General features: G+C 37.4%; 1 protein-coding gene across 3 annotated transcripts in view; it reads right to left on the bottom strand.

Moving 5' to 3' along the window:
• Positions 1–27,925, bottom strand: part of KIDINS220 (kinase D interacting substrate 220) — a 74,890-nt gene that overhangs the window by 13,555 nt on the left and 33,410 nt on the right. For 2 of the 3 annotated variants that reach the window (XM_058801004.1, XM_058801002.1), the window contains exons 18-25: positions 27,284–27,424; positions 26,422–26,665; positions 26,166–26,254; positions 25,043–25,187; positions 23,299–23,461; positions 7,997–8,175; positions 4,661–4,887; positions 505–615 (exon numbers count right to left, since the gene is read on the bottom strand). In XM_058801004.1, coding sequence (XP_058656987.1) covers positions 505–615; positions 4,661–4,887; positions 7,997–8,175; positions 23,299–23,461; positions 25,043–25,187; positions 26,166–26,254; positions 26,422–26,665; positions 27,284–27,424 — 1,299 coding nt within the window. The remainder of the gene's footprint in view (positions 1–504; positions 616–4,660; positions 4,888–7,996; positions 8,176–23,298; positions 23,462–25,042; positions 25,188–26,165; positions 26,255–26,421; positions 26,666–27,283; positions 27,425–27,925) is intronic. The other variant, XM_058801003.1, reaches the window with a different exon arrangement.

Here is a 27,925-nt window from a genome sequence, read left to right as displayed (position 1 = left end):
TGTACTTCAAAAACACTTCAGATAAAATGTATTTTGTTTTACTTGAATATATTTCTTTTAACATTTAAATATGATCTTCCAGTTTCTAGCATTCTTTACAATATTAAAGGATGTAATTTTATCTTCTCTGGGTACAAAGAATTTGTGATACATTATTAAAAAAATGGAATATAAATTTACAAGTAGTCTTCTATCACTACATCTGTTTTGGTACTATAGTACAGTTGGCATTTTCATTAATATATTTTTGCCAGTTATCAAAGGTCATTCTTTTCTAATCTTTATACATGGATGCTAGAATTGGTTGTCCTCTGTAAGAAATTTCCAAAGTTAAAACAAAATACATTTACATTACATGTTAGTAACACCTTTGCTTAAAATATATATAATAAATATAAAGCTTATACTTGTCTAACAGAGAATCATTATTAATAACCTTTAATTTCATTACTCACTATATTTATTGTCTAGGTTAGTATTTGAATTACCCTTCAAAATACTTACTAGGCCATTGTTCTGATCTCTGGACAAACTCGTTTTTAGTGGTGGACGTGAGATGAGATGAGAACTGCCAGGGTAATACCTTGGCATATAAAGATATGGGGCAAAGAATGGCTATGGAAAAAAAAAAAGGTGTAACAAAAAAGGGACAAACAATTACACAAATCAAAATGTAATAATAAAATAAAAATCATTACAACAAAACACATCCTCTAGCTCTAGTAAAAAAGAGCAATTACTAATAGCTTTCTTTACTTTTGCATTGAACCATTGAACAGAATTCAATCAAAAGCTCTGGAGTGAATTCTTCAAAATCACTCAGCAAATGATCCCTTTTTTTCCCTCCAAGCCAATGGGTGCTCTGGTATAGTTTTCTGGAGGAATAGAGACAGAATGGTTTTGGTAGCTACTCTCTAACATCTGCTTTCAATATGGGAAAAGGATAATTTAACAATAATTCTGATAATTTTACTCTCCGACCTTCTCAGTTGCTCAGTAAAACTTTGAGTCATTTGTAATATTCAAGACAATTGAACCAAATAAACAAGAAGTGTGATACTAAGAGCATTCACCACTAGAACTTCCCATATTTGTGGCACCCAACCTGGGGGCTTCCACAAACACTAGATTTTATAAACATATGAACAGATGCTTAGAGCAGACAGTACTGGAGTTTTGTTTTGCTGGAAATACATTAATGCATGTTGTTCAATACAAATAACATTTTAAGGGACAGTGTTAATTTAGACTTTAGGGAAAGCAGAATTACAGCACTCATTGCTTTCAACTCATTGCCCAATTCTTAATAAAACTCCTCCCCCCAAAAAAACCAAAATCTAAAAACCAACAAAACACCATAAAAACCTTTAAAAAATCTCAAAACAATGGCTATATTACTGATTTCTGATGTTTCTATGTGTAGCATTTTCAAAATTATTATCCAGATACTTCACAAGAGAACATATTATCTGATTTGTGTTTCTGCACATGACAAGATTCTGATTAGTCTACAGCACTAAATTCAGTATAGAGTAAATAATTCTATGACTAAAGGGAGAATCTATGAGGAAGGAGTGAAATTTGTGGAAATATTCCACCTTAGATTTGCCAATAAGGACTTAAAAACTTCTGTATTCAGAAGCAGCTCTAAATGAACTGAGAAATTCAAGTTTAATTTCTGAGTATATAATTTATGTAGACAGCATATGCTACAACTTCAAGCACTTTATGGAAAATAAAAATGTTTCCATATTCTTAGCTGCTAGAGGTAGATTCTGAGCACTTTCACATAATTATCACAAAAATTTCATATGCTTTTCCAACCATCAGTCTAATTGGGGAAGTTTGATTACCTAACCTTTGCCTCCACATGTTTTAGCTAGTACAGAATGATGCAGGAAAGTTCACTGAATTAAAACTACTCCATTGTCATAAGGCACATTCTACAAACAATACAAACTCTTTTTTTGGAAGAGATTAATTTCCAGAAAATACCACAGAAACATTTAATGCCTCAGTTTTCCACTAACAGCTTAAACCATGTGGAAAACCCCCAAGCATGAAATGCTTTATGATCAAACTGCATTCAAGTGCCCAGCTCTCACTGCAGAGCCTCTTCTCTGAAACACACAGGGAGCTTGCTGGTTGCATGATATCCGACTACAAAGCAATGGAAAAAAAAGCTGTCCACTAAGGCAATTATCCCACAATCCTCTCATAACTTCTAATCAACCACTGGGCCCATTTCAGCTACTCCACTGCTTCCCAATTGTGGAATTAATTCTCCATTACAGGCCAAGCACTTCAGAATCAATCTTCATTTGAAGTACAATACAGGTATCATGAAAACATGAGATCAATATAAATATATACTGGGCATAAACCAATGCAGAGTTGCTCTTCAAGTCTGCAGATAGCCTACAAAGCTAAATGGATGTAGCAAAACATCATTTGTTCAAGATATCAAAGAATTTTCTCCTCTTTTGTAAAAAGAAAAAAAATTTCTTGCTCCCATCCAGGAAATCCCAGTTAGACTTGCCTACAGCTCTGAACTTCCCTGGAAGAAACATCATCACAACAATGATCCATGAGAGCAGCAATTTTGAGAAGCTGAACTTGAATTCAGCTTTCAGCCAGGCCATTAGACAGTGATAAACAGTACACGTTCAGCTTAGCCCTATAAGAGAGCCAGAGTGCTAAATTGAATAGCTTCTAAATAGGACCATAATCTTCCCTTTACAGCTAACCAGAGGGAGAACTGGGTTTTAAACCAAAAAAATCAACAGATTACATCACTGGAAGTTCCAGGTCCATAACACAGGAGAATCTAAAGAAAAAAGAAGAAACATACACAGTAAAAAACCCCATATTTTCTAAAAATAAAGTCTTTTCCCCAACAGCTGGAGGAGGTTTTTCTTAAGCATAAATTAATGCTTAAAGACAATAGGACAGGAACCATTTAATGGTTAGGGCACATATCCCCAGATCTGAGGGTGTTTTTGAATAAAATCCAGCCATTTCCACAGAAGTATTTGAATCCACTGTGTTGTGTCATACCAGTATCCAAGACCTCTCTCAGAAACTTCTACTGGGGAGTTGCTATTCATTTTTTTAAACACCATATTTACAAAAACCTGATAAATGAAATATGACTGAAAATGCTGAAGGAAACAGTTTTTCAGGATGAATTTTCTACTTTTAAAAGGTTCTCATCACGCATCTCAGTATGTGGTGCTCATGACAGTACCTTTAGGAGTCCAGAGTAATGAATACAGTTCTCTGACAATATTCATTAAGTGACACACTAAAAACAATTCTATTTTAGAAGGGTAGTATAAAATTCCTGTGAGAAAGGCCAAAACTGAAGTATTTTAGTCTTCAGCAGGCAAAAAAGTAAGCATATCTGTAAGCCTTAACACAAATGAACAAATAATAAACTCTATGTAAGAACAGCTTATGACTCACCAATAATTATTTCTCTAATCCTTATTGGAGCCAAAAACCCCCATACAAGTTTCAACAGCTTATCATCCCCGACTTTAAACCTTGTCATGTACAGTAACACAAAACAGGGTAAAACAGACACAAAAACAGGGCTTCCAACAATACAGCTACTTGGACTAAGCTGAGTTAGTATCAACACAAATATTCATGTGTCAACATTTATCAGTGTTGGACTACTTCAAAATATATGTTATTTTACGTTATTTTCAACATAACAGCATACTGTCACCGCCTTGAAGGTATATAAGAATCATTGTAGAATAGATAACTTAAAAAGTTCTGGCCTACATATACTTTTTTTGCCTTGGTTAACAAACACTGATTTATGAATAATTCAATTTACTTTTCACCTTAATAGGCTACAGTCAAATCTACTTAATGTTGAGGCTATTTCCTGTATATAGAAGTACACTATAACTTTTATCAGCTCTCTGTGTTTTTTTTCATGACAGTACTACAGAAAAAAAGTGAAAAATAAAGTTTAAAAATAGTGAACACATCCCACAAAACCAGAAAGTTTAGACACTCTTCAACTATACAGTAAAGCACTTAATTCAATTTTCACATGACCCATTCTCAGGACTAGGTTTTCTGAGGCCCACAAATAGGTCAAAAATGTATGTTTTATGCAATTCATGTTAATTCCTTTAAACTAGTACAACACCAGCTTAGGGAAAAGATAGGAATAACTTTAAAAAGAGACAGAAGGGAAGACAGACATACATTCTTATAATCTATCTCCCCACTTGAGTTTCTGCATGTTTTAACAAAAGTAACCAAAAAGAGATGGGATCCCTTCCACTATCTGTGAGCATGAGAAAAACTGAGCACAGTTTACACCCCCCAAAAAACAACAAAAAAACCCGCAACAAAACAAAAACAAACAAAAAAAACAGCAACCCAAAAAGCCCTGTAATATCCTACAAATGAGCAGAGTCTCAAATTTTTTTTCCTTTGTAATTTGTTTTTCTGATGCCATTTACCATGTTTCTTCCCCAAACAACAATTACTGAACATTACTGCAAAATTTGTCAGCTTTTGGACTTTTTTCCACTCCTAAATAAAACTTGCATGGGTATTTTAATATTTAATAGATGACATCTGCAGTATTACCAGACTAAATCAGAAGAATGTTAATTGGATCTCGATTATTTACCCGATTGTAAAAGGGATGCTGAGGTCCTGTCATACCACTATAGTAACTGCTGTGAGGCTGGGGGGACAAAACTCCACTGTTGAAAGGCCCATTGAAAGAGGTTGTAGAAGAGCAAGCTGAGGAAGGCTGACTGAAGACAGATGTTCCTCTAGCAGGTGCCTCATGTAAAGGCAAGGTGGGATAAGGAAGTCCTCCAATATTCATCTGATCTCTTGCAGCACGAACATCTGAAAAATAAATTGGTAACAAGAATATGATTTTGCCTGAAGTATTTGGAAAAGTTTTAATTTGTTTGCCGTTTCAATACAGTACATTTTTGTATATCTAACTCCAATCAGAGCTCATCAAATAGAACATCAAGAAGGTCAAATTTCAGCTGGATTTGGTTGATTTCTCTTGATGATCACATCTACACAGGAGTCTTTAGGAAAGGTAGGATGGTTTATCACACATTAAATCTCTCTAAACATTTAGATTCTTTTAAAATGTGGCATAAAGGAACCTAACAGTCACTCTCCAAGAGAAGTTGCTCCAAGGCTGGTCTGTACCATGGCAGAGTGACAAATCCCAGCACACAGGGACCTCTTCTGATCCACCAGGCGCTGTCAGTGCTCTCGCAGCAGGTGCTACAGAGACCTGGGAGTTGCCAAAGAAAAAAAGGTCCCCAACAAGCCTCAGCCCAGGGAGTGTGACAAGGTAGTTTGAGTGGCCAGGGTACAGGAAGGGTGCAGTCACCCTACCCAAGAGGCGAGCTCCTTTGGTGGCCATCATCCTCTCAGAAGGAGCTCAGAAATGGCATCCAGATAAGGCACAAACCCCTAGTAGTCTGCACTCACCAGAAAGGATGTGACAACACAGACAGAGCTCCCATCCAGGTCTCAGGCTGCGGGGGGCAGAGCCTCTCACCAGTGCTGGATGTAGTAGAGATAACAAGTGTGTGACACAACCAGGGAGACAACCCCGGTCCAGCCTGGTGAAGAATTAAGTAAGGAAGCGGAAAGACTAAGAAGTATGAGAGAGTCAAAGGACAGAGACTGCTGGAATCACAGTCTGGTCTCCCTGAGACAAAACAGCCACCAGAAAAAAGCTGAGATCCAGGGGACCTTGCACTCTCCCCATAACAGGCAAAAGGCACCTGTGCCAGGGGACATTCATGTTGGACATCAGAAACAATTCCTCCACTGAAAGTCTTATGGAGATGAGGCAGGAACTCCTGAGGTAACAGAATCCAACAGGGAAACACCACTAAAACACTTCAAAGGAATTAAAGGGTGCTCCTCTAAGAAGGTGACACAGCTCACAGCCCAGCTGAGGTGCCTCTATCTCAGTGCACACAGACTGGGTAACAGGAGGAGCTGGAGGCCACCGTGCTGCTAGAAAACTGTGACCTAGCTGCCATTCCAGAATCTTTGGTGGATGAATCCCATGACTGGAGTGGAACTGTTGATGGCTGCAGGCTGTTCAAATGGGACAGGAGAGAAAGGAGGAGAGGAGAGGTTGCCCTCAACATAAGAGATGGAGAGATTGCAAATTTTAAAAACAGTAGCAAGGAAGACCCCAGGAACTAGCGACCTGTCAGCCTCACCTCTGTGCCTCTGAAGATCATGGACCAGATCCTCAGGGAAGTTTTGCTAAGACACATGGAGGACAGAGGTGATTCAAGACAGCTAGCAACAACTTCACCACAGGGAAGTCCTGCCTGACCAACCCTGTGTCCTTCTGTGATGGACTGCATCTGTGGAAAAGGGAAGGGCTAGAGATATCTATCTTGACAGATCTCTATCTATAGATATCTTTATTTATCTGGACTTCTACAAAGCTTGTCAAAGCTTTTTCACAGTCCCCCACAATGTCCTTCTCTCTACATTGCAGATACATTTGATGGGTAGACTGTTACACAGATAAGAAATTGGGTGTGGACAACTGTATCCAGAGGGTACAGAGTTCCCTCTGTATCAATGGCTCAGAGTTCCAACAGACATCAGTGATGTCCATCAGGTCTGTACTGGGACCGGTGTTATTTAGTATCTGTATTAATGTCATGAATGGATGAGTGCACCCTCAGCCAGTCTGCAGATGACACCATGCTGAGTGGTGCAGCTGACACACCTGAGGGATGGCATGCCATCCAGAGGGACCTGGATGGCTCAAGAAGGGGACCTATGGGAATCTTATGAAGTTTAATAAGATCACCTGAGCTGGGTCAACTCTCAGTAGCAATACAGGCTGGGAGATGAACAGATGCAGAGAAGCTCTGCTGAGAAGGACTTGCGGGTGCTGTGGTGAGAGGCTGGATTTCACCCAGCCAGGTTCCCTTGTAGCTCAGAAAGACAAACATGTCCTAGGCTGCATCCAAAGCAGTGTGGGCAGCAGGAGAGGGAGGGATACAGTCCCTCTGCCCTGGTGAGACCCCACCTGCAGTGCTGCATCCAGCTCTGGGATCCCCAGAACAAGAAGGACATCAATGTATTTGAGCAAGTCCAGAGGAGGCCACAAAGATGACTGATGAGGGATGGAGCACCTCTACTATGAGGAAAGGCTGAGAGAATTGGGATTTTTCAAAGAGAAGGCTTTGGGTGACCTAATTGCAGCCTTCCAGCATCTGCAGAGAGTCTTCAAGACAGGTGGAAGAAGACTATTTACAGGGATATGTAGTGACAGGACAAGGGGGAATGGCTTCAAACTGATAGTAGGTTTAGAATTCTTTACCATGAAGGTGGTGACGTACTGGAGCAGGTTGACCAGAGAACTTATGGATGCTTCAACACTGGAAGTGTTCAAGACCAGGTTGGATAGGCTTCTGAGGAACCTGGTCTAGTGAAAGGTATCCCTGCACATTGCAAGGGGGTTGGAACTAGATAATTTTTAAGGTCCCTTCCTACCTAAGCCATTATAAGACTCTATGGAACAACTCCCCTAGGAGGAAAGGCTGAAAGAATTTGGGTTCTCCAGCCTAGAGAAACTTTGTTTCACTGACTTAATTTCTACAGAGTTTTACATGTACTTTCAAAATTGTTAACAAACATCTGAAGTCAACTTGCATCTCTTCTACTAAAATATTGTTGTGTGTATTGGTTTCTTCCATTTCCTAAAGCACTCTGCAAAGCAAAACAGTAGACTTCACCCTCCAAAAGAGAAGCTTTAGTCCAGGATGGTCTGGGTGTTACAGCAAAACTATTAAGTGAAACTGAATGGCCTCTTACTGAAGTCAAATCAGACAATCTGAAGGTATGGTTTGATGAACATGAAATGAGTGTTCTGTGTGACATGCCAAGTAGCTCAACTTAAAATAAATGACAGATTTGTCATTTTCCATTTATTTGAAAGTATACCCACCTGCAATGATTTCTCGTAGCTTGGGATCCAGGTTCACTGTACAAGGCAAAAAGGTTCTCACATCACGTGCAACAAGGACAGGTGTTCGTGAGGATAAAAATACCTCAAAGTTCCGTATATCTGCATCAATTTCAAGTAGAGGTTCAACATCTTTAGTTGTAGGAATATTCTTTGAAATTCTGGGGGGTGAAATTAGATACATCATAAGCACTATTTATTAAGAGTATGACTTCAGTTTACAAAGTAATATTCTAGGGTGAAACACTAGCACACTTGCACCCATTCTCCCTGTTCTCTGAAAAATAAGGGAACCCAAAAAAGCTGTTCTATCTGCAGAAAGAGCAATGTAATGTTTTCTAATATGCAAAAAAACCTTAAACTGCTGAACAATCTGATCGAATGGTATGCTTCAGAGAAAAGTCAAAGAAGCCATACATCAGTAATGTCAAATCCCAAGTAAGGGGAAGTTAACATTTGTGAACTTTAACCTCAAACATCTATTCAAATTCCTATACCCAATTCAGAAATTCCATGGGAAAAATAGCCTCATTTTTAAACTAACTTTTGGTAACAGGAACAGGCATCTTAGAAATTGATCAAAATCTAACTGTGCATTAATTGTAAAAAGTGGGAAAACAACCACCTGCTTTCAAGCAATTCACCTTCTAAGAAAAAGTCACAAACAAATGAAAACAACAAAACCATGAGACATGATCAATGTAAGGGACTGTTCATGCATTATGACTATTGTCAGGCAACAGTGGGGGTTTTGTGAGCAGTAGTATAGAGGGGAGTTTCAGGAAGGAACAAGTAGGATTAAATGTTAGTCTTGTGGAAGTTTATGAAAAGCTCCTACCAAGCAAGTGATGGAGGCTGACACTGTTGGTCAGATGGACCTATCTTACTTGATATTTCATCTCATAATACTGGCATCACATATTAAATGAGAAATTATAATCTAAATTAAAGATTATGAAAATGAAAAAGTACTCACAACCTAGCATAATAAATATGTAAACAGTGGGAGAATGTACTGAGAACAGTGAACACAGTTACAGAAATGGCTATAAAGTGACTGTGATACCACTCTATATGGATACCAGTGAAGTAACCACACTGTACATAAAGTAAAAATAGAAAAAAAATTATGAGGAGAAAAAAAACAAAAAAAATCCTATAAAATTATTTATGATTTTAATGGCTCTTTTCAAAGACTTGTTAAGGCTACAACTACATGATAAAGGGGAACAGCATACGTGTGTTGGCTGCGCTGTGAACTGCTGTAACTTGCTTAAAAGAAGAAGGTAGCATAGAACAAAGAAAGTGTGTTTTCTTCAACTACTGGACAATTAGAAGAGCTAAGGCAACTACCAATGCTGTCATGGGGGAAATGAGTGCACTGATGCATGGATGGGAAGGAAGGCAGGAGACTCACGCACACTACGTAAATCACCAATATACCAGGAATCTCTTACATTACATAAATTCACAATCACATTGTGTCTTTGAAAAGAAAAAAAAAAAAAAAACACTTAAAAGAAACCCCCAGGTAGTATAGTAATTGAATTGTATTTTTAAGAGAGCTAATGAACTAAGTCCACCATTAGTTGAACAATCTTACCCTATTTCACAATTTGTCTGCTTTTTAAAAGCAACAATCTTTTTTAATCTTTATTTTTAAATCCTCCACAGAAAGTAGAATTTTATGTACCATGGGATTATTCCAGAAACAAAAGTGGCAGATTTACACAGAATACATAGCATTTAATGTTAAGAAAAATAAAAAATTAGAGAATCAATGCTACATGCTTGAAGTAAGTGCAACTCCATTGCATTAAAAACGTATTTCAGCTGTGATAATCTTTCAATCTGATCTTTTACCACATTCTAGCCATATACTAAGAGTAGAATTAACAAATTCCTAAAAATTTTACCAGAAAACAATGGACCATGTACCTAACAGACAGAGGATTCTGCCATACCATGCTGTCATAAACAGTGTCTGCGAATAACTATATTCACAGTGAGAGGTCACTTTATAGCACAGGAAAAATGTAACAAATATAAAGCATAAAAGCAAGTGTAGCCTATTCTAACAAAGGTTCTGCAGAACAAATTGTTATAAGACATTGTCCAGATAGCAGCTGGATTATCCACTTTAGGGAAGCTCAATGTATGTAAGACTTCAGAGACTTCAGCCTTAAGAGAATAAAAGGTGGTGCTTCTGTGAGAAGACAAATTTGACACTCAAAGGTTACAATTTCAAATAATGGTACAGTTCATTCTCTGGCAGAGTTTAAAGAAATCTAGTAGAAGCTAAAAGTATTCCTAAACTCAAGAAGTGAAAGGTTAAAAGAAAAAAAAGAACATTGTCAGTATCAAAGTAAAACTTGTATACTCCACTGAATCTGAGAAATGCATATTTTACACTAATATTTAGCTACTACCTTATGTTATTCTATTTAGTCTTTTATAAAACTACAACTAAACTGACTGTAAATGTGTATCTTTTAAATCAAACATCAGATTGTGGAAAAAAACAAGATCCTTAATGCACACTTTAGTTATATATATATATTTGTTATATATATTTACTGTTTGAATTTTAGACAAGAGTTCAACACTGGAAATGTAAAAATTAAGTCACTTTTCAAGTCAGGAGCTGAAGAGTTAAAGAGTGGCCTACTTCAACACTTCAATCTACAAAATAAAAAGCCAAAAGAGAATGTGACATAGATTTAAATAAAACACACAGCTGATGAATCACATGAAACAAATTAGCTGATTTTTAATGCCAGCTCTACTTAAGTCTGAATGCGAACAGTGTTCCGAATGCGAAGAACAAAGCTGCTGTTCAGAAGCCAATAGCCCACTGCTGGTGTGCAGATTGAAGTCTCTATTCTAACCTTCTGAGCTCAATGTCTTAAACTACGCCTTTGAAAGAAATATTTATGTAAATGATAATCTTTTGGCAAAGAGCCACAAAAACCATACGTGCCTGCACTTCTCAGATAAAAAAAATAAAAGGTTAGCATTTAAAGCACTTTAGAAGTTACTTTTTCTAAAATACAGGCATGCAGATCTAAAAATAAAGCACTGTGAACACACTTTTTTCATTTTGGGGCTAGATTCCTGAGGCAGAATTATTATTATTTTTTAAATCAGAAACATCAGAAAGTGTCAGTGTTACAGATCATCTGTTTCCAGGAGAAACTACTTGAATTTAGAAGGAATGAAGCTAAAACAAAACATTTCATTGATTGAAGTGAACCTTAAAAATTAATTCCACTCCTCTCCACATCGCTTTCCCATGAGCAGCTGAAATTAAAAACTGCTTTCATTTGGGAATAAGTTACATTGCAACAATGTTGAATTATTCCTGGCTTTTTCCTGAAATATAGACAATTTAGTACAAGTACACAGAGGTACATCATCTTATCTTTCATTCTGTAAATTAGATTCAAATTTGTTCTAATTATGTTCACCGTGTACTTTCATGACTGACTTAGAAAATAACCAAACCATGTCTGACAGTGTGTCCAGCATTGAATGCTGCCTGCACAGTTTAGAGAAAGCTAAGCTGTTGTCCCTATTGACCATCTCCTTCACTACCCTGCTAGATGGTGCCAAAATGGCAATATTTAAAATTACCCACCTTCACCCACACTGGAGGCTGCACTGGAGGTGCCCACATTGCCTATGCCACTGGTTATGTCAGGCCCTGGAATATGCCAACAGGATTTACCCACCTCTTCCCCCAGCCAGGGCTTTTGGGGTGGGCTGGCTCTGACCCAATGTAGCTGAGTAACCAGGCCGTGCTGACAAGAGCTGTGAGCAGCCTCAGAGGTCTGAGCTAATAACAGCTTTTAAGCTCAGACCTTTGCCCTTGGTCCTCCTCCAAGCTACATCTGTGCACCTTTGGTCTTGACCTTGACCACGGGCTTACCTTCCTGCCTTGAGCTGTGCCTTGTGGCTACACATCAGGGGGCTGCTGGCTGTCCCTGGTTCCTGTCACTGAACCTGCTCCACTTTTCCTGTTTGGCGGTTGAGGGATTGCTCCCCTTGCTCACAGTGCTGTGCCTGCCTCGCAGCTCTCCTCAGCCCCCAGCCCACCCTTGCTCATGGAGCAGAACCCTGTTGTTCCCACACTGATGGAAGGCTGACTTCTCTACAAGCCCTCATACCTCAAAGGGCCGTTCTCTCTGCTCTTTCCAAACCTCTCTCCCTGAAGGTAAAAACAAAGAAATGCTTCAAATTGATCTTTGCACACCTAACTTTTTTCTTCATTTGTTTTACAGAAGCAAGCAACTGCACGGACAAGAGCAATTTAACTTTCTCACTCCATAAAAAGGAAATTACTTCATTAATTGCTATTAAATAATAGAGCAACAGAAGGCATGAGCATGAAGGCATGTCATGTTTTATCTATCATGGGCTTTTTAATTTTTTCTTCTCAAGATAGTACAAGTCAAAAATGTTGCTTAAAATAATGAAATAATTTGTCATTAAAAACGAGAAAAAAATTTCTACAGGTTTGATACTGAGAAACACAAAACTAGAAAATCTTGGCCGCTATGGAATGCAATATGAAATTTTTATGCTTAACAGTTTGCTAATTTGACGTCTGATCTCAAATACCTAATAATCTAATCCTATGCTTTGCACCGAAGTTACTTATCCCACTCTTCTCACATCTGGTTAATACAATGACAGTGTTAAAAGCTCTCACACAAATCACCCCAGGAACTTTGCAGTACTTTCAACATATCAGCAACTGTGCTACAAATATTCTCTCAAACTGAAAACTGCAACAGGTCACTTGGACACTGAAAAAGAACATTCGCTTATACGCCCATTCACATAAAAATAGGAATAAAAAGTCATCACACAGTCAATAATATAACATAAGGAACAAATGCTTTATCTTTATAAAGACCAAAAAAAGAGAAAGCTATAGTTTGATATATCTATGCAGACAAAAATTCAAGTCCCCTCAGTGCATATTAAGCAGAAGAGACTTCACTGAACAGATGCAATAGCTATTTAAAAACTCCTATTACCATAGGTATTCAGGAAAACTTGATTTGCAAAACTGACTTTATTCAATTCAAGTACCAGCAGATAAACTACCTCTCCACCTCTCCTCCTAAAGTGTTCCTGCTTTTGGTCATTTCAGAAAGAAAAAAACCTATTCTGATGCTTAAAAGATTGGTATTTATTAAACTAATCTCCCACACTCAGTATCATACACTGTCACTGAGCCATATTAAAAAGTTCTGTTCTTTAAACAACTCTCTGCCATACTTTATGATTAAAATAAAGTGTTAAAGCAGTTACAAATGCCCGGATTCATTCACAGCTTTGCAGTGCTATTTGAATTACAAAAGGCAAAAGAATTTTAAAAAAGGTGGGCATCAACCACCTACTACTCAACTGGTACACTGCCTTTTAACATTGAGACCACACTATTAGCACAGTAAGAAACAGAATAACTTTATGTGCCCTGCATTTTAAGTATGAGGCAATAAAAGGAGACAGAAAAACAAAAAGCAGGTTAAATATTTTAGAAGTAATGCCTCACTGTGAGGTCTACAATACTAAATTGTCTACTTAAAGGAAGTGATTTATTTAAACCTGGCCTGGGCAAAGATGATTGCAGAGAACATTATCATCAGAGTGATGAATGTGGCACCTTCCACGGCGTTTTCATTTTTAATTTCTATAATCACTAAATAGCTACACTTCTTAAATTAATACATCAATAGGCATTAAGCAACTCACAAATCCCTCAGAAGTTCATTTCACCCTTTTTCTTAAAAGGTATTTAAACAGTGTCAAAACTGGAATTAACATAATAACCTTCCAGAAAAGTTACATTTCAATGATCTTGCTCAATTTTAACATTTAAAATTTCTACAGAATTGCTGAAAGCATGTAACATACTTTCCTAAAAGAATAATTCAATAGATATTTGTCTAAAGCACTGTAATGAAAAAGTAAACAGATAATGCTTATCTTCCATTTTTATTTTACTTCTTTTCTTCTTACTTATGTATATTAACAAAAAAAACCTCAAATGATTTAAACAAAAGCTTTTAGCTCAACACATAATTGCAACAAAATTACAATAATTGTACCAATTAAAATAATCCTGAATGAACAGTTTGTCATCTTAATGTTCCAATGGTTTATAGAAGGATCTACTTAATTAGCTGAAATTGCTTTCCAATGTTAGTATCAAATGTCATTTGTTAAAAGTTGAACGATTTTGAAAATAATTTAACAAAGCAATTTTACAAAACACCAAGAACCAACATTTTCTTTTCAGCTGAATAAAGCAAGCAGATGTGTCATCAAATTGCTATAAAAATAAATGAGCCTTTATATGGAGAAAAATAAATTTTACTACTAGTGCTACAGAATACTATTTTTGTATGAAATCAAATTCTTTAATAAAATAATTTCATATCATTTATATCTTGGTGATATTTTTAGTATGCTATAAATATACTTTCTTAAATTGAAGTAGTAAACAATCAAGGAGAAATATTCCACCGTACATGAAACAGAAAAATGTTTTAACTTGACTAAGTGATTTCTTAATTTGATTACCATGGGTGTATTACACAAGAGATCTGAATCTATCAGGAAAAGATGGCACCACTGAAACTATGTTATAGAACTCCAAATCTATAGTAATGAACCGCAGTTTCACTTATAAAACAATTTGTTTCTTAAACCAGTTTAATTTCAAGAAAAAAGGAAAAAAATAAAAGAAAAACCGTTCAGTGGTTGATTTCAAGAAGGGGTAACTTCACTAAAGACTGGAAAAAAACCCAAGGAAAATCATATACCAGTGCTGAAACTGGACTGGAACTGAAAAAATTAAGAAACAACAATTCCTTCCATTATTGATAAATTAGACAAAGCATATATTCCATAATCCATCCCTTGGAATGCTGTAAGACTTGCAAAAGCATTAAAATGAAATTAATACATGAGCTATGGCTCGCTTAAATACTTTGGTTCCCTTCATCCCTGCAACCCCTCCCTCCTTTCCCAAAAAAAGGAAAAGAAAAAGTAAAAGAAGATGATGCTGAATTAAAGAAAGCAGTTATGCTATTCTTCTAAATTTGGTATGTTCTGCCTCAGCACATCGTATTGCCATCCAATTTGCCATCCATCATAGGTAGGCATGCACACGTATGTGCACAAAGACTTTATCACAGAGGTTAAATTAAGCCCAAGTGATGGATGAATTACACGTTGTTAAGTTTTAAATAATGGTTACCTACAACTCTGAGAAAAGTATAACCATTTTCTTGTCCTGAGAAATCTCTTTTTTCAAAATCAAAGAGTTCTTGATTTCCATAGTTTCCCTCAGCTTCCCAAAAAGCATATTTTCAAGGAGATTAAGGAAGGGTGGAGATCGCAATCTGAACAGATGGCTCATGAGTTTCTTCTATCCTGAGCCAAGCTCTTCTAATATTTTTAATAAATATATAAAAATAGTCACAGAAATTTAGGGACCATCAGCTATTTGCAAATATCTTCATAAAAAATCAGAAAATACTGTCTTAATATTCTGGTTTGCTCAAAGCCCCTATCTTAAACCCCCAGAGTTTGGTCAAAATTCAGGCAAAGAATGACAGGCAGGACTGTCCCTGGTGACATCAAGCCCAAAAAGCAGATCAAAACATCAAAAACAGCCAGCAGGAAGCACCTGAATAGAAGGTTGTGTGAATACCTGAATTCTGTAGCATTAAATAAATTGCATTTTCAGTCATGGGGACAAGCACCCTCCCCTCCCCAGCATCTTTAAGCACTGATCTCATGGTCTCTCTTAGGACTATCTCCTCAGATACACCAGCCTCACACTTCTCACAGTTTCAGCAGCTAATGGCTAGAATTATATTCAGAAAGATACAGAACCTAGATCCTAATCCCATAAGAGAGAGGACAATATTTACCACACATCTACCTGCGTGAATGTCTGGTATCTGAGCATGACCATGAGGAAATTCTCATGGATTGTCATCAACCTCATACTGACTTTTTTCTTTACAAAGGGCCCTCTGTAACAGGTAAATCATTAAATTGCTCTGGCAGCCTGCAGTGCATTCCCTGCCATTTTCTTTCCAAAGGCCAACTGGAACTTTTCTACAGTGGCCTTCCTTGCCTGCTGGACAACACATCTTGCTCACCAGCACTAGAAGGTTCCTGCAACCTGTCACACATCCTGTCCCAGCACTTGGTACAACTAATTTAGACACATTTATCTTAGAACTAAAGTAGCCTTTACTGCTGTACTTTGTGCTGAACCTCATTTTATCCTCCTGCTTCAAACATCCTCAAAACACATGTTTTTTGTCTTTTATTTGGCTTTTTAAGGGCTTCAGTTACTGACTGAATAGGTTCTAGGTGCAAGGTAGGCCTTGTTTTAGCAATTCTGTGCACTCACAACAGAATTGTATCACAGCAGAACCACTGACTGCACAGGACCTTCAGGGGTAAAAATTCATAGTCCATAGTTTTTCAAGTGTCTGGAAATTTACAATAATTTTCTGAAATGCCATACAAGACAGTCTTGAACTCAGGAGGCATATGCATGCCTGAAATTTCACTTTCAATTGTATAAATCTTACAGTCCAGCTACTAACAGCTCCAAGAAGTGGCAGTCTGGTAAATTTGCCACATCTAGTAGAGAACAGGTCCACTCATAGATACAGAAACTCTCCCTAATGCCTCTGTCAGAGGGACAGGCAAGAGAGTCATGCAATTACTTCAGTTATTTCTAGGAACATTTTCCAATTGACAAAGTACTGCAGACTTTGATTTCTGCCATGATAAGAAGGATACAAAGAGATAAAATGTGTTCCATGGATTATCTTATTTAGTGAGGCAAATTGATGAGAAAAGGGATTGGGAAGACATTTCTTCTCATACAATCAGCTTTAATAGCCTGATTTTTGATCAACATGGTGGTGATATCAATCCCTGACACCTGGAGTCTTAAGAAGTAGAAACTATCAAGAAACAAAGACAACCAAGATTCAGAGCCTCAAACTGAAATGAAAAAAGTAAGACTTTTGGGGAAAAGAAAGAAATGAATCAAATGCCTTAAGAATGAGGAATGCTGGAAAAGAGAGGAGAAAGTCTGGCAAAACTGGGGGTCGTCACTACTTGATGTGAGACTACAGCTTTCCTCAGCCTCTTAAATATATCTATTTTGGTACAACTATTTTGAAATGTGATTATTAGAAAATCAGTCTTTAGAACTTGGAAAAATCACAGATTTGCATAATACAATACATTCTGCCCTTCCATTGATTTGTTGGGAACTCCTAAAGACACTGTTTGATTTTCTGACTGAAGTGGGACACAAAACATTGTTCAGAGAAATCAGCAACAATTGATAAATTCCTTTCCTTACTGCAGATTTACTGCCCACTACTGTGTTAGCAGGACTATAGATAAGACGATTTTCCCCAGTAGGGTATGATATCTATATCCACAATCACTTTGACCTGAAACTTACTCACAGCTACTTCCACAATCCTCTGTGAAACTGTTATCCTGGTTATATGCCCACCTCCCTCTGTCAGACCATTCACTGGTATGTCAAATAGCACAAAAATTATCTTTGGAAACCTCACCTGCAAGTTTCTCACTACACACACATACTACTATCATTTGCTTCCTTTTTTTGTTTTCCTGGGGCAATCATGCCTGTCATTATCCTAGATTTTAATATGTTTACATATTCTAGATTAAGATCTTGCTTAAAATGTCTTAAATTTCAAAATACTTCCTTGTCTTCTTCCTACGTTCATTGACTCTGAGGAGAATTCAGTTTTGTGAAATGTATCTTTTTTCTACAAAAGCCACAGTGACTTTTCCCAAGATATCATTTATTTAGATCTGACACTGTCATTTATTGTGGTGTCATGGATGCTTTACTTGCCTTCACAAGAGAGCACATTCCCATAGCTGGCTAATTTACAAGTCTGAGAAGCCTCAGTTCCAAACATTCAACAGAAACTTGCTTTAATCTGACAACTTAATTCTCTTAGAAGTTTATTTGCAGAAAGCCCACATATTTTATTTCACTTCTGAGCTTTAAAAATTTGCCTTTTGCAATTTCTGCAAACCACTTTGGTATTACACAAAATCGACTCTTTACAGAAGAGAATGCAGCACAACATAAATGTAGAGAAATATTAACTCTATGTCATAGCTATAAATAAAATGGTAAAGATAATTAAATTAGACCACGATATAGATATGGGTCATGACAACAGTGAGCTTGACCACCAAAGAACCTAAACACAAAAGGGGAAGGAGCAACAAAATCAGAATTAAGAGCTTAACCTGGTAAGGAGAGAGACTACATGAAAATCCTGATAATGAGAAAAGGCAACACATTGCCTGAAGGAGTAAATACTACTACTACTAAATATACCAGGTGGAAAGCAAGACCAACCAGACAAGTAGAAAGAGAGAGGCTGAAATGAGAGGATGGAAGTGAGATGATACAGCAGGTCAGTTTAAGGAAGTAAAAAGAGTAAAGACATTTTTCTCGAGCATATGAACTGAAAGCCAACAAAGCAGATTCAGCATTTTCTTTTCAAAATTTGCCACAGTGACAAAGTATGGGCTTGTTCCCCCCTAAAAAAGATTGAGAGCATAGAGTCTCTACCTGTTACCATAAGAGATGTTAAGTGACCCCAGCTCATAAAGGTTCTTCACAAACCGAACCCTAATTTTCTTTAGAGGGTTGGGGGGATGGGTTCTGTTTTGGTTTGGGGTTTTTTGCGGTTTTCTAATTGGTTGCGTGGCTTGGTTTTTTGGTTGGTTTGTTGTTGTTGTCATTGTTGTTGGTTTTGGTTGTTGTTTTGTGGGGGGAGTCTGTGTTCTTTTGGTTTTGGTGGGGTTTTTTGTGAGGGTGGTTTTTCTGTTTGTTTGTTGGGTTTTTTGTTATGGACTATGGAAGAAAGTTCCCAATATGATATTCAGTAGGTTTTTCATCTCTGCATAGTATGAAACAGGAACTATACACTTCTCCTGACAGACCTGGTTTCATACTCATCAATTTAGTCTTTGATATTCTTCTCAGTATCTATACAAAAAGACAAGTTTACTTTCCCCAACAAGCCTTCATAATAAGAATATATTAGCTAGCTTTATTTTTAATGACAAATTGAAGCACAGAGATAACAAGTATATTTATTTAGTTACCAAACTGAGGTATCCATTTTTTTCCAGAATACTCCACCAACTGAAAGCAGAGCTCCCAGCAGCTCCAGATATAGCTGAGTACTTAGCAATCTCAGCCTACAGAACCATAAGCTGTACACCACCTCCCTCCCCACAGAGGCATGAATACTCTCCAAGAGAAAGGTACTATAGAGGTGACTAGTCCAGCATCACACAAACTCTGACTAATAGTTGTGGAACAGCGTTTCATGGTCTTACTTTAGTTACTGCATTCAACTCCAAAAGATAGCACTGCAATGTAACAAAAATGGCCTTCTCTTTTACTACAGTTTGCAAAACTAAATCCTGGTCATTACAAGATGAGAATCTCAGAGAGGCAAAATAGCATATAATCATGGAAATCATATATCATTGTGCCTGCATAGAGGAGAATTAACTAAAGACTATATTTATTCTTTTGCTTCTTAGTGCTTGACTACCCGATTCTTTCAGTATTTTTTGTATGTTATGAAAGTATCGCTCTCTCCTGCAAACAGCGAGCCAAGGCTCTGGCGCCAGCGCTCTCCGCGGCTGGGCCGAGCCGGGAGCGCCACCTGCCGGCACTGCGCCGCGCCGCACAGTCCCGGCGGCACAGCCCGCCTAGGGGGACACAGTTGGGGACAGCCCGTCTAGGGGACACAGCGCGGGACAGCCCACCTCGGGGGGCACAGCTGGGGACAGCCCGTCTAGGGGACACAGCGCGGGACAGCCCGCCTCGGGGGGCACAGCGGGGGACAGCCCGCCTCGGGGACCCAGCGCGGGACAGCCCGCCTAGGGGGACACAGCGCGGGACAGCCCGCCTCGGGGACACAGGCGGGAACAGCCAGCCTTGGGGGGCACAGCTGGGGACAGGCCGCCTCGGGGACACAGCTGGGGACAGCCTGCCTCAGGACACAGCTGGGGACAGGCCGCCTCGGGGACACAGCTGGGGACAGCCCGCCTCGGGGGGCACATCTGCAGGGCAATACGGGGTTAACTGCCCCATCCGCACCGCTGCACCCCCACCGCACACAGCGGCCATCCACAGTAACTCCTCCGCTGAAGGGAGCTGTCACTGGTCAGTCCAGCGTGGTCACCCTCTGCACCATCTGTAGCAGAGGGGAAGGCAATGGAGAGTTCTCACTGCAAAGGAATCCTTGTGATTCAAAAGCTTTTTAACACTTGATCTTTTAAAATTTGGAAAAGCAGCTGTAATATCAAAGGATTCTCTTTACACAGAGAACGTGATCAAGTGTCAAAGTCTTACATTTAACACAGAACCTACAAGATTCAGCGACGAGAGATGTCCAAGCAGCAACTCTAAAGCTGCAGTGTCACAATAAAAAGTAGTTTGACAAAAGCTATTCAATACTAGGAAAACTATATTCTTGACTCTGATCTAAAATATCAAGATATTAAAAAACCCTGAAGAATAAAAAGCAGAGAACAACAAACTCAGTACAGGAACAAGCTACATAATTATCAAGATCCGGTATTTAAGAGACTCCAAATGGGAAAGCTGCTCTATAAACTAATAAAACTTAGAAAACTGAAAGTGAAGTTTTAGAAGAGGAACTAACTTTGAAATTACAGTGAAACAGTTATTTGAGTCAAGTTACTTTAAACAGTTGCAGATAAAAAGAATAGCAATGACACTGAAAGGATTACTTTGGATAAAACAGAATTTTTAGAGCTCTATATAATCCCAGAGAAGAGTTCACAGACCTTTTCACATTGAGCGTATGGTAAAGATGATCACCCAAATCACCAGACAGATGAGACCTCAGCTTTGTCAATACTTCAGGAAAGTTATATATTTAGTTCCTTACACAGGTTCAACAGAAGGGGCTGAGAGACACCAATTCTCTTCCTGAGCATGCAGCAACATTATTGTTAGAAAATTTTTTCTTTCATTGTTAAGAAGCTAAAGAAACTGAGTCTTTTAGCTTTATAATTTTTGTACCAAATAACCGTGTTGTTTTTTTTTTTTTTTCTAAAGAGAAAACCCTGAATATTGGTCTTGCTTTCCTTTTCCTCATTTTTGTGGTATTGAAGGTAGAACACAAACATCTTTCCTTAAAAGATGACGATGACCTTCCCTTTTCCAATACACTGTACAGAGTTCTTCATTGTTTCTTCCCATTATGTACTCTGGTTTATTTAAACACTAAAAAATTACCTATACACTTGTAATTGTCAGTTATGAACTAGCAGTCTACTCAAGTGGCTGTATCACTTCCAAACAACTTCCAAACCTGCATAGCAAGAGATACAAAACATAGCAGCAGCCATGAATCTCCTGCACACCTTAACTAATACACCATGATACGCTCCAGCTGGCACTAAGCATCAACAACTCAAGTGTTTGTGCTAACAACAAACAATCCAGAACCCAAGTTATTCACATTCACTTGTGAATGTCCTTTTCTTTTATTTATGTTGGTTTACTACGATTTAATATCCATGAATACTGGAATTACTAGCAGTCATTTATGAAAATAAATCAGGTCTCTAATACCTCCTCTGGTTTATCAGAGGACATTGTTATGTCTTGAAGATATCTTTGGACTTCAGTCATCCCAAATTTATTACTCTGGGTGCCAACAAACAGAAAACTGTAATGAGTTTGTTGGGTAAATACTGAAAATATAAAACTGTGAAACATGCTATACAGAAATCTGAACAAAGAGAAGTTTGAATAAAAAGCATGACAGGAAAGGGAATTCCTGATGATTCTGAATTACTTTACTTAGCTGATCACATAAACATTTGTGACACTAGTTGTGTGAACATACAGTGGAAAGATGGGTTCCCTGTGTTTTACCTTTGATTTTACAGGTATATTATACTCACAGAGGAAATGCAAAACTCAAAAACTTTATCCATATTCTAGAGGAGATGTTTTCTAAACATGCACTCAATTTACCTGTGAAGTCTGGTATTTCTAAAGCCATCTTCCAGCTTAAAGCCAGTCAACTACTTCAGTCTACTACTTGCCCTCTTCATTTGTCTTCAATCCTAAGCCTCATCATGCCAAATCTACTCTTATCCATCTACCTTCTGAGATTTCTGTGTTCAGATCCTAACTGCACTTCAACTTTTCTAAACTCATTCAATCTTTCTCAAACAATCCTAATTCCATTCCCAACACTTCAACCATTCTCAGCCCACCCCAGACCCTCACACAGTTCATCTCCTACTCCTTGACTTTCACTGCAGAGCACACTTCCAGTATTTTCTATCCAAGTTCATTGCCCTGGATCCCGCAAAATCTCTACATTTTCTGGTAACTTGTTCAGTCAGTCACAATCTTCTCTCTTTACTTCAGCTGTTCTTTTCATCTGATCTCCATTATATTTTATTCAAGTCAAACCTTACCCTCTTCCCCCTGACTCTGATTCTCAGATTCTGCTTTTCTTCTATAGGCCCCACTCTCAGTCACATCTCTCTCTTCCATTTCTCTCACTGTCATCAGGTCACAACCCACAAATCCTTTCTTACAAGCAGAGGGTTCTGGAGAGAGATGTTCACTGGCAACACTAGGCAATTTGTTCTCAGTAGTAATACCTAGACAGCTCTGTTGGAAAGCAGCTAGTAGCAGAAATGGAGAAAATCATGCCTCTTTTTCACATCCCTAACTGCAGCACATGGCATTGCCATAGCACACCTGCTAAGCACAAAACCTTCACAGATTTTTATCAGTAAGGCCAGTTTCTGCTGAGTTTACTTCAGATTAACAAAGAAGTGGAAAAAATACCCAACTTGTAGCTTGGCCAAGGTAAAGATGAAAAGGATATCAAGAGACAAAAGTACAGTTAGCTGCCTGTGAAAGAATACCTGTACAGTTCTCTTTGGTTTAAATACAAAACACTCATTCATACATAGTGCATCAAATAGCAATGAAACTCACTTAGAAGTTTTCAAAAGCCAGCAAAAGAGGGTGAGATTGTGGGAATTTTAGATTACAACCTGATAAATGTTTGAAAGCCATGTTATTCTAGTGATCATGAATAACAATCACTATTTTAATCACTGAAATTGCACACCATTACCAGAATAATGACTACCTCTCATAGATGGTTTTTAAAGTCAGGTGATCTGGAACACCTTCAGTCTCTTCAAGATGCAGGATGAGCCATGATGTTCTGTATGGCCACTGCTCTGTGAGATTGATCCAACTTGCCAGTCTGTCCCAATTGAATGTGATTTGATTGGCTCTCAATAAACGACCTAAAAGAACAAGAAAGAATAAAAGAAAACATAAAGGACTTTTTCTCCCTTTTGAAAGATATCTTTGTTTCCCCTCAAAGTAACAGCTATGTTACTATGTCATTATCTGATGTGTGAACTTCCTGCTATTACATTTTTAGCTCAGTAAATTCAAAATCATTGCAAGATGCATCCAAAAATATAACTTTACAGTCTAATAAAAATCCTTGCAAATACTGGTCAAAATATGAGACTCTCCAAAACTGTCAACTTCAGCCCCAGTTTAAACACTAATTGCTATCATCTTGCTACTGGTGAATCTTAACTTACTTCAACCAAATTCAATAAAGAATTTCACACAGCATTAATATCTCCATCTAAACACAGAATTTTATGCTAATACTTTGACAGATTTTCTATGCACTGGCATATGAAATGTGGTCAAAACAAGTTAAGCATACAACTGCCAACTTCAATAGCTATGAAAAAAACTGTTTTAGGTTAGTAAGGTAAGGTATAAATTACAAATCAGGTTATTTTAAAAACCAGAAAAAGTCAATGCTACAATTTAGGCACTTGAAGTTTCAGCAAATTTTCTGTAAGTCCTTTATTAGTATCTGTAATTACATGTAACCTACAGCCTGAAGGCTCTGTTCATAAAGGTGTTTATGAAATCACCATGTCTAACCACAGACTGTACTACACTAAAAGTGTTTTTGTAAGGTCTATTTTTTTAAGTTTAATTTTACAACTAACATTTTGTGATTTTGTTATAATTTCATAACTGCACTGTAATTTGCCAAAACAAGACAGGTTACATGCTACAAATTGCAGTAACAAGCTAAGAGAGAGAACACTTATTTAAAACATTAGACCAGAATTTGACATCTGTTGCAGATTTATTCTCTTAACTATACAGTGTAAAAAGTAACTCACTCTCTTTGCTCTGGGTAGCTGTAGGGCTACCCAGTGCCTTCTAGTGTCTGTAATAGAAAAGACACTAAATAATCCCTCCCCATTCACTTACTACACAAAACATGTTTTTATTAAACCTCTGTAAGCCCTTTCCCAGTTATTTCCAGTTTTTAAAGTTCAGAGATACCAATGTCTTGACTGTGTTTTATTGAAGAAAACCAGGTGACAAAAAGCTTTCATCAGCCTCACACAATCATTTAGGGAAAAATGCAAATACTCATAGCAAAAATAAACAGGATATATACTTGGTTTTCCACTCACAGCTTACGTTTTCACATGTCATCACTACAATCTTTGCTCACACCACAGTATTATGAAATTGAAAAATGTAATTTTCTTATACCATTTCAAAATAAAAAAATGTAAAATTTCCTAAAAATGCAGACTAGAATAATTTGTCTCCCAACTGAAGTCAATGGAACAACAAATATTATGTATCTTTCAAATCCCATGTAGAATGGTCAATTATGTTTTCTTACATTCTGGAAGAGTTTGCTTCAGAAGGACTTTCAAAAGCAACTCATGGACTGACTTGTTCAATTTAGTTTACATACTTAAAAGTCTGAGTGTAACTAGAAGCAGCCAAAACACAATCCTGTTTACTGCACACCAGCATGTCACGCTTACCAGTCACTGAAACAATATTTAGCAACCTCCTCATGGTCTGAGGGCTGATATCACTGAACCAATCCTCTGTAACTAACAGCTTGGTCAAATCAAATGACATTTGGCGGGTAATGGTCCTCTGCATCTGGCGCCTTCGGTAAGTATCCTGATAATGAAACAAAAACCCAAGGAATATTGATTAGTATCAAAAGTTTTTATGTATTTCAAATACTTCAGTTTTACTTGATAATCAAGTTAGAGCCTTTGTGAGTAAGTCTGTGAGGCTGACAGGTAATATCAGGCATACAAGAATTTAATTCTGATTTACCTATGTAAAAGCTGAACATTATTTCCATAGAAGCCAAGAAGTGGTAAGAGTTACACATTTTACTTCTACATCAATTCTGAGAGGGCAAAATAGAGTGGCACAGCACAATATTTTCTAGAAAGATTACTACTTTCAGCATTTCCATCATCACTTCTGACTGTCTTTCTAGTGAATTAATATGACCCATTTACTAACTACAAGTAAAAATTCAAGTGACCATCAGGCTCCTCCACTACCAAACTCCCAAAGTCTCCACCAACGGCAGCTCCAAAACCTCAGTATCCTCAGAGGCTGTGTTGCTTTTCATAACTTTCTAGATACCTTTTATTCAGCCAGTTTGTGATTTTATGTAAATTTGAAAGAACAGAAAGCAGAAAAAGAATGTAGTAGACATTGCAGTACAAGTCTCATACCTAATATTGCTTTGATTAACTCAGTTACTGTCTCTTGTTGCAACGTCCTGCAACAACTGATGTCAGGCTTACACAAAAAAAAATCCAAAATACACACACAGACCATAGCTCCTACCAGATCTGCTGTATCACCTCAGCCTTCACAGAGAGCTGTATTTATTTTTTGTGGAAAGGAATACTTTGGTGACCAAGCAAACTTTTTCCTCTTTGACAGAGCATCAGTCTACTCATGTAAGAATGGACTTTTCTTATATGGATCGTTTATAAAAATTTAATAAGAATGGTTTGATAAGTCTTCCAAGTTGATACTATTGAAAATGTAAAAAAAAAAACAAACCCAAAAACAAACAGAAAAGAAAAAAAAGTTTTACAAGTATCTATTTAGACTAAAAATCCTTCTCACCCGCCTGTTGAGAGCAGTTTTGCTACCAAGCTTGGCCATGTCTCCAAGACTGTTCTGAGAAACTCTCCTGTCAACCTCTTCATGCAACCCTATTGAAAGGAAAACAAAGGTAGGCATCTTCTCCAGTCATATACATTTGACTGACCCATAAAAATAACACTAATGATCTGTCAATTATTTAGACAATTTCTTCCAAAACACAGATTTTGGATCATTGTTTTTGTAATGTTCATATCACCGTCCTGCAGAACCTTACCTACACTATCTGCATAAGGAATATCCCCATTGGTTGTTGAAGCTACCATCAGTTTTTTTGCATTACTAAGCCCTCTGCTGTTCAGAAAAACGGGCAAATGAACAATATTTCGCATGTAATCATGGCCATTGATGTTTGAATCCCGTAGAACACTGTTGAGATTCTGGTTAATTGCCTTTATAATAATGTGTGGGTCACTTGCAAAAATCGCAATGAACGGGCCTTTCGAAAACAATACTCGCACCTGGAAAAAAGCAGACAGTAAACCTTGTTAGTAACAACTGTAGCTGCAGATCACTTGAACATTTGCCTCAACACTTTATATTCATTCTGTTCAAGGAATGAATATAAAGAGAGGCCAAGAGATGAATGGACATGTCAGCTTCTTCTATAAGAGATATCTAACATTAGGAACTTATCCACAGCTAGAAATAAGCACACTCAACAATTTAACAGCAGAATTTACAGTGGAAGTCATCACCAAGGATGTATCATGCAGTAATGTTCTAGTTCCCCACAAATATTTAGCATTTAAATATTTTTCATCTAAAGTACTTCAATGGTAAAAATATGAAAAACTCTCCAAATATTTTAAGCTTGTTTCAACAGAATAATTATTTTCCATAGTTTATATTTGATTGTTTCAAACCTTTTCAAAAGTACTAACATGCAATTTAATTTCCAACTTTTAAAGCACATCACTCTTAGCATTATAGCTATGCCAATGTACACAAATATTAATTACCACAACATAGCTTTCTTTCTACAGAAAACACACAATAACTGAATTTATCTGAGCTTATATGTGGAAGAGATCATGCATATAATCCAGAGGTTATCTTTATAAAATGATCCAACTCACAGTATCAAGCATCTGTAAAACCTTGTCCTGTTCACAAGCATCCAGTCCATCAATAATTACAACAAGCCTTGTCTGATTCTGAGTGAAGCTGTCAATGGTTTTTGCCATTTTGGCCATCAGTTCCACTTCACATTTCAAAACCTACAAAAATGAAAAAAAAAAGAAGGAAAAGACATGTCAATAATACTTAAAACTGATAAAAGTACATATATTTCCTTTTCCAGATTGCTAGTTTTCCTGAAAATACTTCAGTAAGATTACAAGAATAAATTTACAAATACTCAAAGTGAAAAGTCCTAAAATGTCACTTCCAATGTATTTATTTCCTACTTGAACAAAAATGTACAGCAGAAACATATATTCCGCTTTGATATAACAAACTATCCTTATTTAAAAGCCATTACAAGGTCATTTAAGAAAATAATATTTATGCACAGTAAAACAGAAGTAAATAAAAGTGCATTTGTGGCTTCAGCTAGTCCTCAAACATTGCTCTGCATAAAATGTTTTCTATCTGCCTTCCAGCCAAGCACACTATGCTCTTACTCTAATACTCAGTCACTGCTCTTCAAGATATGCAGTCTGAAGATTTGTTAGGCTTTTCAATATTGTTACACATGTAATAACCAACCATAACATAGA

The sequence above is a fragment of the Ammospiza caudacuta genome, chromosome 3, assembly GCF_027887145.1.
Source record: "Ammospiza caudacuta isolate bAmmCau1 chromosome 3, bAmmCau1.pri, whole genome shotgun sequence".
Taxonomy (NCBI): domain Eukaryota; kingdom Metazoa; phylum Chordata; class Aves; order Passeriformes; family Passerellidae; genus Ammospiza; species Ammospiza caudacuta.
This window is presented reverse-complemented; position numbering and strand designations above follow the sequence as displayed.